Source organism: Trypanosoma melophagium (assembly GCF_022059095.1).
Source record: "Trypanosoma melophagium isolate St. Kilda chromosome Unknown ctg30segment0, whole genome shotgun sequence".
NCBI lineage: Eukaryota > Euglenozoa > Kinetoplastea > Trypanosomatida > Trypanosomatidae > Trypanosoma > Trypanosoma melophagium.
Genome location: NW_027125163.1, coordinates 193,945 through 208,580, shown reverse-complemented (window position 1 = coordinate 208,580; position 14,636 = coordinate 193,945). Strand labels below are relative to the sequence as shown.

At 38.1% G+C, this 14,636-nt stretch overlaps 2 protein-coding genes across 2 annotated transcripts; both read left to right on the top strand.

Annotated features, from left to right (window-relative positions):
- Positions 1 to 481: 481 nt before the first annotated feature.
- LSM04_007527 (Ubiquitin-conjugating enzyme E2) lies at positions 482 to 1,357 on the top strand (the record flags this gene model as incomplete). The annotated part of the gene is made up of 1 exon (XM_067333672.1): positions 482 to 1,357. The coding sequence occupies one exon, from the start codon at positions 482 to 484 to the stop codon at positions 1,355 to 1,357; it is 876 nt and encodes a 291-aa protein (XP_067189518.1).
- A 1,572-nt stretch (positions 1,358 to 2,929) lies between these two features.
- Positions 2,930 to 14,254, top strand: LSM04_001652 (BEACH domain; the record flags this gene model as incomplete). Its single annotated transcript, XM_067333670.1, has 1 exon — positions 2,930 to 14,254. The coding sequence occupies one exon, from the start codon at positions 2,930 to 2,932 to the stop codon at positions 14,252 to 14,254; it is 11,325 nt and encodes a 3,774-aa protein (XP_067189398.1).
- Between the last annotated feature and the right edge of the window lie 382 nt (positions 14,255 to 14,636).

The window sequence follows — 14,636 nt, the reverse complement described above, 5'->3', positions numbered from 1 at the left end:
TTCTTTTCACTCTTTTTCTACCTTTATTGTGTTTAACATTATTTTACATGGGGGAGTAACATTTAAAAGAGAAGTCTAGAGGGAGAGCAAAAAAAAAAAAACAGACGAAGAAGTGTAGAGATACGGCTGATTGAATACATTTCAAAGACCAAAACACAAGGGTATCGATAGGTAGAGAGAATATAAAGATACACAGATAAAAAGGAAAAAAAAACAGAAGGGCAGAAGGAAACAAGAAAAGAAATTATTATTATAATAATTATTACTATTACTATTGTTATTATTATAACAATCGAAATAAATTATTTCTGCAAGAAAAAAAAGATAGACAGACGAACACACACACAAGTACAAGCGGATTTATCTTTTTCTACTGTTATTTCCCCTTCCTAACCTTGTATCCCGGATCTTTACGAATCAACTAATCTGCTACTTGTCTATATTTATTACACAACAAACAACAAACGGCAAAAAAAAAAAAATGCCGATATCTGCTAATGCGATGCGCCTTATTATGAGGCAGGTGCACGAACTCGTAACCCGACCAGTCCCCGGTGTACAGATCATACCGAATGATGATCCCGGTCGTAATAGTGGCAGTAGCAGCAGTAGCAGTAATAACGATACTCTTAGTGAGTTGCATGTGAATATCGTCGGACCCGAAGAAACTCCATTCGCCGGCGGTGTATTTCACGTTGTGTTTTACTTTAACGACGGATACCCGTCCGTCCCACCACGCGGTTTATTCCGCACAAAAATATTTCACCCCAACATAGCGGAGAAGGGAGATATTTGTGTAAATGTGTTAAAGCGGGATTGGGATCCTGGTCTAGGACTACGGCATGTCATTACAGTTGTTCGTTGTTTGTTAATTGAACCGAATGCAGAAAGTGCTCTTAATGAAGAGGCCGCACGATTGTTGTTGGAGGATTATGATGCCTTTAAACGTAAAGCGGAGATGATGACAAAAGTACATGCCATGAGAGGCGTAAGACCACCACCATCACAATTACAACGGGATCCTGCACGTACATTAGGTGTAGGTGATAATAATAATAATAATAATAATAATAATAATAATAATAATAATAATAATAATAGCGATCTCTACAATCATGCATCACAACAACAACACAAAGAAGATCTCGCAGATACAGCAAATACAACAACAGTGGTGGGATTCCAAACTGGCGTAATGGATTCCACTGCAGTAGAGAATTGTGTGGGATCACAACTTAGAAACGCACCTGATTCCGCATTGAATTTGAGAGGTGTGGATAATGGGACGCATAACGCGGTGCATGTGAACTCAAAGAAGGCGGTGGATAAGAAACGTGCGGCTCTCAAGCGTATTTAAATTAGAGTAATGGAAGGAGAAAAAAGGGAAAAAAGAGAGAGCGTTGTAAAATGTATATGTAATTATTGGTGAGGCACACTCTTCTTGAAGGTGTGTGTGGGAGTGAGAGGATGAATGGAGCTGGCTTCTTGTTATTGTTCTTATTCTTATTTTTCCATTCTTTTTTTTTCTTTGTTTATTGTGAGGACAAATGATGGAAAAAGGCATTTGTAAAAGTTTTAGATATGAGGTGTAAAGTAAAAAAAAAAAAAATGGGTATTAAGAACGAGAATTATTGCTTGCATTGTATACATTTATACAGGAGGCTGTAGTGAGAGAACGCTTTGGATGAAAGAATTATTAGAGAAGAAATGAGTGTCTTTCTTTGTTTTATTATTATTATTATTATTATTATTATTATTAATATCCCTTCTTATTAAATTCCGTGGTATGACCTTTAGAAATGAATAATAAAGATAATAATAACAATAACAGCAGTAATAGTAGCAAAAAAAAAAAAAAAATACGCTCGGCAATCGCGAGTCACCATCATATGTGGCAATCTCTCGTTTCCGAAATTCTTATGTGCTTTTTTCTCTGTTTTTTCTTTCTGTTGATTAGATAGTTTTTTGTTTGTGTTTTCAATAGTTTCCATCCATACCACGAGTAGGGTGTCACGTATGTTGTGTATTTGCTTTTTGCGACTACTGCCATTAATATTACTGTTATTATTATTATTATTATTATTATTATTATTATTATTATTATTATTATTATTATTATTATTATTATTATTCTGGATATTAATTGTACGGTTGTGTCTTTCTTTCTTACTCTCTGTGTGTGTGAGTGCGTATTGTTGGTGTGGGGAAAATACTTTTTTAATTGTCTCTGGTTATATTAGTGTAATAGACTGTGTTTTTCTTTCTTTCGTTTCCCTTTCCCTTTTCTCTTTTCTCGTTATTCATTTCGGTTCCTTTTTCCTTTTTCTATTCTTCTTTGTTCTGCCTACACAAAGCGATAAAAGGTTGACGTTATTACAATTAATTTACTGGCAAAGTGCCAAACCGCGTTTCTTGTGGCGTCTCTCTCTCTCTCTCGTCTGTATACTCTTATACTTATACAGACAGAAACTCGCACAAGTAAACGCACAAGAAGAGAAAGAGAGAGAGAGAAAAAAAAAGGAAAAAGAAAAAAAAAGAACACAATAAATTAAAAAAAAGAAAGGGGCGGAATCTATTGTGAATTGTAGCAATAGTAGTTGCAATTGTTGTTGTTGGTTATTTATATATTTATTATTTATTTATCACTGATTATCTTCCTGCTGTGCTGGAAGAGGAAGAAAAAGAAGAAGAGGTTTGAAAAAAAATTCCAAACACTAAAGTGAAAACAACACGTTTCTACACCTTAGTCTACACCAAGACAAGGAGAGACGGTATTCCACGAGGGAGAGTAGGACTGGGTTTCAAGTCTCTTTTTTTTGTTTGTTTTAAAAACAAACACACAGCGAGCGAGAAAAAAAAAAGAAGAGTAGTATACACACGAAGCAAAGAGAAGGCGAAAAGAAAAAGAAAAAAAGACAAATAAATAAACATGCCAGCGCTATCTGAGCGAGATTTATCTAGCGTTCAAAAGTTCTTTAATGCCATGCAGGCGGCGTTAGCCCTCACAGAGGGCCGCAAGTCAAATCCCCCCACTGTGCCCACAGCAGCAAAAGAAGAAAAAGAAGAAGAGCAGCGGCTGTGGGCGGAAACGGCGAATGTCTTTTGGCGCATTGCCGGCCGCCAGCAATTACATCTTCTCTCGTACGTCACTGCGGATGCCACTGCGACACTATGTCGATTGTGTGATGGACTGCTCGACTACATTCACGGCCGCTTTGCGTCTCTTGGGAGTTCACCGCCGGCCGGTGCGGTCCTGCGCTGCGCTGCCGATTTGGAGGCCGATCACGTCCTGCACCTTCTCGAGGCTTTTTGTGCCCGTCGCGATTGCAGTGCGATGCTCCACCGCAATAATAACAATAGTAATAATAGTGATAATAATGATGATAATAATAATGGCCTACGACTGCACAGTCATGTTGTGGCGGCACTTGTGAGGGGGCGTCACTTTGCGTGGATGACTCGTGTGTTTGCGGCCGCGTGTGAAGAGGCGAAAAGAGCCGCGGAGGCCGCAACACCCATCGCCCGTGGAGTTGTTGCTGCTGCAACTGCAGTTCTACGCGCCTTAGGCCGATTGTTTCTTAATAATAATAATAATACCAATGCTATGACGACTACTACTAGTAGTAGTAATACTAATACCAATAATAATGCCACAACGTCGAATCATGTCCATCATAGTACAGTGGGGGCTGTGGAAATGGATACTTCTATTGTAACGGCAGCGATTGCACTTGTGCGGGCCGAACCGCGTCCACCCGCCGCCGCACTTCTGCACGGACTGCGTCTTCGACTTGCCGCCGCCGCCCCTATTCGACCAAACACACGTGATAGTAATAATAGCAATAATAATAATAATAATAATAATAATAATAATAATAATAATAATAATAATAATAATAATAATAATAATAATAGCGGCGATAGACGTGGTAGTGGTTCAGCAGCAGGAGTAGAGAGTAAAATGCCGACAACAACGGCAAATCGGGTGGTCCTCGCACAGTACCTCGCCGCTGGTAGGAGAAATCTCTACGATGTGCTTAACCGAGAGGCACTCAATATTGCCGTAGCCGCCCTGGAGTTGGCATCAGCGTACGATAGTCCAGAAGTTGTAACAGCACTCTGTCTTATCATTGATCTTAGTTCGCGTGCTGTAACAACAACAACAACCACAAAAACTACAGAGGGGACACAACAAAAACAACAAGGAGGGAGTAATAATGATAAACCAAAGGTTCCATTATCTCTTCAGATTGCCATGTACGAAAATGTTCTTTTAGCATTGGATGCCCTTTCTAAGTTGCTTAGATCAAATAGAGAGGGAGAGTCATCGTCTGATATCATTCTTCATCGAGAGACTATTTTAAAACAACTTGTTAAAAATGATTTAGTAAACTGTGTACAACGTATGATGCAGCATTGTACAGCTATTATCGATTGCGAAACGATCTTCTTTAAAAAATTAATAACTCTTTGTACACCACCACTGCGTAGTAACAGAACTGCATTAGCATCTTTTACAGATAATTCAGTAAGTCGATCTATGGGCTGTAGTGAATTACTTAACATTAGTATGTGTAATCCTGGTGGAGTTAAGAGTCCTCTTATTGGTGGTAATAGTAGTAGTGTTGTGACTATGGCATGTTCACCTCCGATTGAAACAAATGTAGGACGTTCTTTTAATAATAGTACCGGTCATAGCAATAAATCACTTTGGTTAAGTTTTTGGCCAGGTGCTTCTTGTGCTTCTGCTACTACAGTAAATACAGTAGGTCGTTCAACAAATATTGAAGATAATACTTTTTCACCTTTACGGCGTACTTTAAGTGATTCTGTAGTTATAGATGCTGAAACTTCAGATGTAACATCAGAAGCTGATATAATGTGGTGGTATAATAATGATTTATATGTAAAGCTTGTTCAAGGATTACTACAAGCTCTTTGTGATGCCTTTACAGATAATACCATGCCACTTTCTTTACGACTTTCAACGTGTGTTACACTTGTACAAATTACTATGCATAGTAATATTGCCTTCTCTAAATTGGAAGGACGTATTGTAGTACGTTTATTTCTTAATTTTTTACGAGAACAAGAGAAACGTCTACACTTGCATTTTACATTACCACATGAGATGCCTCTTCCTTATAAAGCAGAGCTTTCACAGACAACGTCTGATACATCAGTTAGTACAAGTTGTGATGATGTACCCCATGAATGTACAGAGGATGATATAATGTATTCAGCTCTTGCTAATCAAATTGTCTCCGCACTTTGGCGTGTATATCATGATTTACAGGAACCACCATTATCAAGCGAAGTTGAAGATTTAGTAGAATTACCTTTACTTATGCTTTTATGGGAAAAACATAAGTATATAGGAGATTCTATGGGTTTAGGAGAAAAAGTTCATCTTAGTCTTAAATATCTCTTTGCCCCTGTTGTTCGACTTTGGTATACGGCGCTGGAATGCTTTGATGATGAGGATATTAATATACGTTCACATGAGGTATTAATGGAACTATTAACAAAATTACTTGGTCTAGGTGTTATGCCTGTTAAAGAGATGACATTATTAGACACTGATGAAGCCACGCCACTCCCCGTTTCTATGAATGCAATTGCCAATAATTGTACATCGACTAATATAACCAACAATGTCCCTATGAATGTGGCTCTTGCTAATTCTTATTCTGCTGCTGGTGGTGTTGGTGGTAGTAGTAGTACTGGCGGAGTGGGAGTAGGAGTTTTTATGGATACAGTTGTTTTAATGGATTTCGAAAAAGAACCTTCTTTTTCATTAAAACTTGAAGCTCCAAATATTGAAATAGGTGATACTTTAGATGCTTTATCTGGTATATTTACTACTCTTTTGGAACGGAATATAAACTTTCTCTCTGTACAAATGTTGGAAAAACTTTTTGCTCTTTTATGGACTTCAGATGTACGATTATGCAAACTTGGACGTAAATGTATTGCTAGTAGTCTTGAGTTTGGTGAGGCATACGCATTATATTCAGCGATTATAAAAAATGCAGATCCTTCTTTATTGGTACAATTATTACAACTCTTCTCAGCTGAGTTAGCATCTAATAAATTAACAGATGAGGCAAGACATGAAAGACGAGTTTGGCTATATCAACATGGTTGTATTAATGCGATTATTTCTGTACTTGAACGTGTACTAATTACACCACATCAAGTAAATTGTTTCCCTCGTCTTATTCAACAACTTTTTCGTTTTCTCTCTGTATTTGAATCTGCTCAAGGTCGAGGACCTCAATTATCTGATACACGTCTTATACAGGTATTTACAGAGAGAATCACTTCTGTTGAAGGGGCTGAATACTTTATTCTTATTGCCCAAGCTGTACTTGATGCAGCTACATCTAAGTATGATAATTTTCGAAGTCATTCAAGACGTTTACAGAAATATGGACACTTTAGTATTCCCATTCCCAATTGTTCTGTAGAAAAGCCTGTGTTTATTAATCTTATTCCTCCATTGCTAGGAACTGCAAGTGAACATGCCGGAGATTTAGAAACTAATCTTCTTGCTGTAACTCATATGATGTTAAAAACAACAACAAAAGTTCACTCGGATACACTTTTACAATGGGTTTTAGAAACTAAACATACATTACTACTACCTTATTTGGAAGTTGATGCTGCTTTTGCAAATAAAAAATTACCCTATATGGGTAAAAAAGAAGAAGTTGAACCATTTTGGGCACCAATTTTAAAAGAAGCTCCTGAACGTAGTGAATTACGGTTTAATTCCACAGGAGGTATTATTATTACAATGGGACAATGGCCAAAAAAAGGTTTTTCTATTTCTACTTACTTTAGATTTGAAGAAATATATAGTAATATGTGTCTCTTTGAATTTATTGAAACAGACGCTTTAGCACCTTCCCCAGCTTCTATTAATCTTGTAGGAGGCGATAGTGTACAAATCATACATGATGGAAAAAAGGTACCAGTGAATGAAAGTCAAGCTTTACAAGATCTCTCCCCACGTCGTTGGGTTCAATTCCTTGTTGTCATGAGTGTAGCCCATACCGTTAGTGTCTATCTTAACGCTAATAAGATTGGAACATGTACACTTCCCTACTTTCGACCACACTCCGAAGTAAGTCTTCATATTGGTTTTGTGAGAACTGTAGTGCATGATGCACTTTTCTCTATTGGCGATATTGTACTTTGGGATGATGAACTGACTACACCACAGGTGGAAGCCTCACTCGCGATGACACGCTATCAAGCAAATATTTGTAAAATGTTAGTGCAAGAAGTACCACGTGAGTTATCAGAGGTACGTGATATTGTGGAACCCTTTACTGATCGTATTGCCGCGTTTACACCGTATGAAAATAGAGATATGTTGTTATTAAATACAGTACAGATGACTCGTGAAAAATATCCAATTATGGCAAAATTAACAGGAAATTACGCCACACCACCGAAAAATTGGATAGATTATCGTAGACTTTTTGTAAATCGTGGAGGTCTTTCACATTTACTTGATTGGATTGGAGAATCTACCACAGAAGAGGAATTACGACAATACACTGCAATGGCATGTAATTGTATTCGTAATACAACAAGTAATACAACGATGAATTATCGAACGTATATGTTATTAGATTTTCATTTACGTCGTCTTGCCCATCTTATTACACCGGCTGTATGTGATAGTCTTTTCTATCTCGCAACGCTACAAATACATATTGATGATGGATTTCATGCTTTTATTATTAATCGTCTGGCGTTTGATTATATATTACGAGATGTTGAATTACTTGCTGCTATGCCAATGGAATGTGCTTTATATATTACAGAAGGAGTGGAAAAATTATTTACTGTAATTTCTTGTCGTTTCGCTAGACGAAATGCCAATTATGTGATGCCATTTCGTTTTGTGGATAGTATTCTTAATAGTATGGTTTATGGAGGAATATCTATTCCTTTTATGTTACGCTCTCGTCTTATTTCTTGTGTGAAACAAGTTATGATTGCATGTGATTTTGAACCCAATATTGTCAATATTGTAGCCTCAACAGCTGCAGTCCTTACGCCAGCAGAAATTCCTATTGTCGTGAATACACAACAGTCACAACAATCACAATCACGATCGCCATCTAATCCATTAACTTTACCTAGAGTGAGATTTTCACAAATTCGTATCTCGCTTCGTAGTGCATGTGATGTTACCCTTATGATTCTTCGTAGTCTTCTTGAGTGTTGTAATAGTGGCAGTAATGTCTTTATGACAGCATTTGGTCGAATTATTGATCTTAACTGGTTTGCCGTATGTGTATCACGTTTCGCAGATGACGCCTGTGTTGTGTACGCCACCCGTTTATTCTTTGATGCATTCAATTATAATGCCGATCTTCGCAGTGAAGTTCTTCAGTGTCCTGCAGCCGTTGTGGCGGCCCTTTCCTCGCATGCCCGTAATGAGGACTTAATGCTGTTATTACTCTCTCTCACTATTGGCGCGGGAAAACAGATGGATGTACTTTCCTCCAGACGATCTCTCTTGGAGCAGTTGGATGGATTATCCAATTCCATTATACCAGAGCCGGATGCCATTGTGGCACCTATATTTTCTAAACTTCTTACATTGCATTTAAATGCTACTTTGTTAACTCCATCGTGTTTTCGACCATGCGGGATAACATCTGTTATGCAGCGATATAGGCGTTATGCCTATCGTGTGTATAAGTACTTTAGTTTAGCACGTGTGTGTGGTCGATTAATGCTGCATATTTACATGAAACGGCTTTTAAAACGAAAAAGTCTTATGTTAACATGCTCTAATAATAATAATAATAATAATAATAATGAGAGTGAAGAAGTTGTAGCATCTAACCGTAAACCTCTCACATCTTCTTTACATTGGCACAAACCGGCCTTCTCTATATTACGTGTGTGTGTATTACTCTGGCATGCGATTCAACGCAAACGATACCGTAAACTATTACTACGATCCTCCAATCCCACCGAAGAACCGTTAAATATGGAAAAAGAAGCCAGTGGAACCTTTTTTATGCTTCGTACACTTAAACGACTCTCATGTAATCCAAGTCTGTTCGTTTCGTTAACGTTATCTCCATATCAAATATCGGCTTTGGCGGTGTTTGGTACGTTTCTCAAGCGGCATGTAGTGTCGGCCAAATCAGCGGCGTTGCAACACGCCGTAAGGGATGAAGTACGTACAGTAGCGGAGATGCATGAAGACGAAATCCCGTTAAGTGTTGAAAAGGGCAAGAGTAAAACAGGTGAAGGTGCATTAATGCGAGGAGATTCCGAAGAAGTACGTGGAAACCAACAAAAACAAAAAGAAGAAGACGTTTTAAGACAAGTAAAGTTACGAACATGTAAAGAAGATTCTACGGCATGTGAAGAGAAGGAGAGTGAGACGATGCTTTGTTATGCTAGTGAGGATGGAAATGATCATTTAGGTAGTACTGGATATGGTAGAAAGAGTCGTATCTCTGATGATATGGATAATAATGTTGGTGTTAATAATAATAATAATAATAATAATAATATGGTAATGGTAATGCCTGTTGGAAATGACGATAATACACACAACTATGAGGATGTCTGTTACGATAGTGAACATGTTGATGATAACGTTTCTGATGCGACAGAGCCGTTTGCGAACACCGTCACACCTCTCGGTATTTCCGCCGATAGTGAAGTTCCACATCACTTGCGTGAAGACCTCACAACGGAATTAAAACTTGGCACAATTGAACCATTAAACATAACGGCATCTTCAGTTCCACAGGCTTTAGGCGTTTTTGCAGTGGAAGTACTGCGCAGTACGATTATTGCATCTCTTCATACAATTCCTGCTACATCGGGGTGGGTGGGCGGACAGACATATGGCTCCTGTGGGGCAATGTTGTTTCAAATCATGTTAGTGACGGGTATAACATCCACTACAGAAGAGGGAACTTCTACACTAATGCATTTTTTTATGCAACAGGTGTTGCGGTGTTTAGATATGCATGATCAATCCTTAAATTCACCGAAATATACACGAAAAGGAAAGAAGGGAAGGAGTACTACGTGTAGTCGTAGTAATAGTAGTAGTAGTCATAATAGTAGTGTTACTAGTACTGGTAGTTATTACTATTATAATAATTACTACGATCATACGCTCACAACGCATGATTCCTCATTGGATGTGTTCTTTTTTAACGTTTGCCGTTTTAATGATCTCCTCGTAGATCTTCTTTCTTTTAATGTGATGGAACTATCAAGTCTTTCACCGTACTTTATTTCGCTCTTAACACGAGCCCCATCCCTCTGGCCCCGTCGATCACTACAACAACTACGTTCACAGGTTGTTAAGAGTTGTATTGCCGTATTAAATAAACCCTCTGTACAGGGAATCACGGTCGATCAGATGGAACTTGTCTATACATTACTTACATGTGTTTTGTCGCCAGATTGGATTATGAAGGATATGTTGGAATGTTTATTACGGGTATTATTTCGCGTATATGTTTCGCTTCCCCCAACCTCTATGGATGAAGAAGAAGCCACGCGGAGAAAGTATACTGTTATTAAATCTCTACGTCTTATTATGCGTACGTATAGAGGAACAAATGAACTGCGAAAGGCATTAACAGCACGTACATTAACTCAAAGATTTTCACTTTACGATGAATTTACATTTTCTCTTCTTGTAAGTGATGAAACTATTGCTATTAATACATTTGATTCTTTTTGTCGTGATAATATGAATATTGTGGATACTCTTATGTCTGGACGTCCAAAGGCAAAAGCCGATATAGCGTTAAAATCACTTTTAAAAGATCGTAGTGAATATATTAATCGAATTAAAGTATTTAATGAAGTATACACTAAAACGACAGAGATACCAGAACGATATCAAACTTCAGAACTTATTCGAGCATATGTTGCCCGATTCTCATCACAAGTAGGACATATCTCACCTTTACAACAATCGCAATTACATTGGTTATCAACACAGTGTTGTTCCTTTGAAAACCCTGATACTTCTCTACGTTTGTTGTACTATTTGGATACTCGTGGAAACTATACAAAAGTAACCTCTGGTAAATCTTCAGGAGATACCGAAGTTAACATATTTACTACAGATACCTGTGAGCAACAATTAAATCATATTTCAGCTCTTGTACAACCTTTTGCTATTAGATGTCGACCTTTTGTAATAAATGAACCTATTTCTTTTGTAGATCAGAGATGTACGTTAACAAACTCAGCTGTTAGTTTACTTCGATATTTATTAGAGCCGAATGAAGTATTACGTTTTATGAGTAATGGTTTTCGAATTAATGGTATTCATGCTACACCTTGCCTTGTTATATTAACAAATATTGCACTAAAACTTATTGGATTTTCTCATATTACAGAAGCAGGAGATATTGTTCTCTGTTATTGTGGGCAAAATGATGAAGAAGACTACAGTTACCCTTTTAATATGAATATGATGCAGCAATCAAAACGAAAACGACTTTTACAACATCAATCGGCTTTTGATTTTGCAGTTTCTATGCGAAATAAATTACAACGCTTTCTTACGGATGTTAGTAGTGATAAACGAAAACGTGAAAAAGAAGAAAGAAAAGATGGTACAAAAGTTGCTCAATCTGTAAGACAAGCTACAGGACACTCCTATAGAGATTTATTCTGGGTATATCCATTACGTAATGTTAGAAGTGTAAGTATGGCATATTATATGCATCAAGATACGGCTATTCTTCTAGAATTTATGTATGATGATGGTTTACTACTTTCTATTGTAGATACTCAACAATCTATGAATACACGAGCAAGGGATAAATTTCTAAATATGTTAAAAGAAGTTTTGGGTACACAACGATGTGAATTTCGTGAACACTCTCAACGTAGTGCTACACTTCGTTCTATGCTTATTCGTTGGGCAACAGGTTCTCTCTCTACATTTGATTATATAAGAATGTTAAATCGAGTAGCAGGTCGAACTACATTAGACTTTAATCAATATCCTGTATATCCATGGATTATTGCAGATTATAAATCAAGTGAACTCGCACTAGATTCTCCCGCATCGTATCGTGATTTATCTCTTCCAATGGGTGCCCAAACAGAAGTTAGACGTCAGGCGGTTACTCAATTGTATGAACAAATGGTGGAAATGAATGGTGCGGATGAGAATGCAAAGGATCATCAACCATTTCATCATGGTACTCATTATTCTACAAGTGGTGGAGTTCTTCACTATCTTATTCGTGTAGAACCATATACAACATTTGCTCGTATTTTTCAAGGTGGTGAGTTTGATGTAGCGGCACGATTATTTGATTCTATTGATGCCTCTTTTCAGTCATGTGTAAATGGTCCAGCAGATTGTAAAGAGTTAACTCCAGAGTTTTTCTTTGATGGTATGTTTCTCGTTAATGTAAATCACTGTGATTTTGGTGAAAGATCGGATGGAAGTATTGTAAATGATGTAAAACTCCCACCTTGGGCAAAGGGATCTACACAGGTATTTACAGCTATTATGCGGTATACATTAGAGAGTAGAGCCGTTGTGAGTAATATTCATCGTTGGATAGATCTCATATTTGGCGTTCGAAGACGTGGGAAACTGGCTGTGGAACGGTTTAATGTCTTTCAGCGTATGACATATGGTGAAGAAGTACTTCGAGCCTTAAAAGAAAGTCATGACCCGCATGATATTGATGTTATTATTGCAGAAGTTGATAATTTTGGACAAACACCAACACAATTATTTCAGGAACGTCATCCTGCTCAACAAGAGTTGGAACCAGCGGATATATCACGTAAACATAATACGACGGGTCTCGGTAATAATAGTAATTTTGCCTCTATCGCAAGTGGTGTTATTGCTGTTGGTAATAGTAGTGTTGGCCATACGCATAACCAAAACCAAAGTGATAGTAACAATAATAATAATAATAATAATAATAATAATAATAATAATAATAATAATAATAATAATAACAGTACTGGTAGTGGTAGTGGTGGTGGTGGTGGTGGTAGTGGAACTGGTGGAGTAAGTGCTGGATATACATATACGAATGCTTTTCATGAACAATCTCCTAAAGTATGTTCTATGCTTTTACGTGCACTAGATGCACCACAGGCATGGTATACATTAGAAGATCCAGCAGCAGGAACCTTTCACACACCTCCTGTACACCTTGCAGAGATATTTCGCCTTCATGAATCGGCAGTACTTGATTTTGTTACTATGCGAGGTGGAGGAAAGATGTGTTGTTATAAATATTTTACTCCTATAGATGATACAGAGGAGATAATTTGCTGGGATGCGGGTGAAAATCTTCTTATACGGTTTGATATTAATGATGGAAGATTCCTATCTACACTACGCTTTAAACAAGCTATGAATGTACCTGTAAGTGTTAGTACTATTCGAGTTAGTTGTCGAGAATCTCTTATCTTAATTGGATCCAATAGTGGTACTATATCATGTCTTAGTCCTAATTATGAAAATGACTTGCTGCTTCTTAGTGCAACGCTTTGCCATCATGAAAATCCCATTGCTGGATTTGCATTAGATACCCGTTATGGTCGTGCTATTAGTTTCACTACAAGTGGTACAGATTTCCCTATTGTCTGGTGTATTCAACGTCTCTCTATAGTCAAACTACATCGTCTGGATACATCCCGGGTACTTCCTCACACCACCCCCGGAGATCGCATTGTTGTGGCTGCCGCTATTGATCCTCGCACCGCCCACTCTATTATTATAACGCGACGGCATCTCATTATATTTGATCAGCACGGTGAGCCGTACGGGGTGGGCGCCCTTCCCGCCACAGAAGAGACCGGCCCACACTTGGAGGATGAAGCGGGACAAGTGGGCGTGGCAGTCGATGCGGCCCTGCGCTTTGTTGCGAGTATGACAGCCGTGACGACGTACGACACACTCGAGTGGTCGGCCGGTGTGTTGTTGTTAATCACCGGCCATCAGGACGGGAGTTTGTCGCTCTGGCGGGCTGTGCGGCTGCCACCAGCGAAGGTGCAGCACGGCCGGGTGGTGTTGATTGAACATCATCGTGTTATTGTGCGGGGAAGTGCGATGCCGCGCCTGGGGGCCGTGACGGCTATACGGCAGCAGGAACGGGATGTGCCGGTGTTTCTCGTCGGTTATCATAGTGGTGGGGTGAAGGTGTTGAGCTTTGAGAATAAAAGTATGGAAACAACGAGGGCGAACAAAACTTGAGAGAGAGAGAGAAGGTATCTTCTTTTTTTTTCTTCTCTTTTTTTTTTATTTATTTTCGTTTTCCTATTCCATTTCTCTGGATGCTTTCCATGTGTTCCTATTCTTGTTTTGGTAGTGCATACAAGAGTATGACAGAGGGAGAGAAGAAAAAAAGGAAACATAAAGAAAACCACTACTTGCTGTTGTAGCAATGAATAAGAGAGAATTACCTCTCTTTTTCTTTCTCATTCTGTTTGTATATCTATATCTATATCTATATATATATATATATATATATATATGTGTGTGTGTGCATGTCCCTTTGCAAATTTTTCCTTCTCAAGTTCAGTTACTGCTTGCTTTTTATTTTATTTTTGTCCTTATTTACCGGCTCTGATTTGTT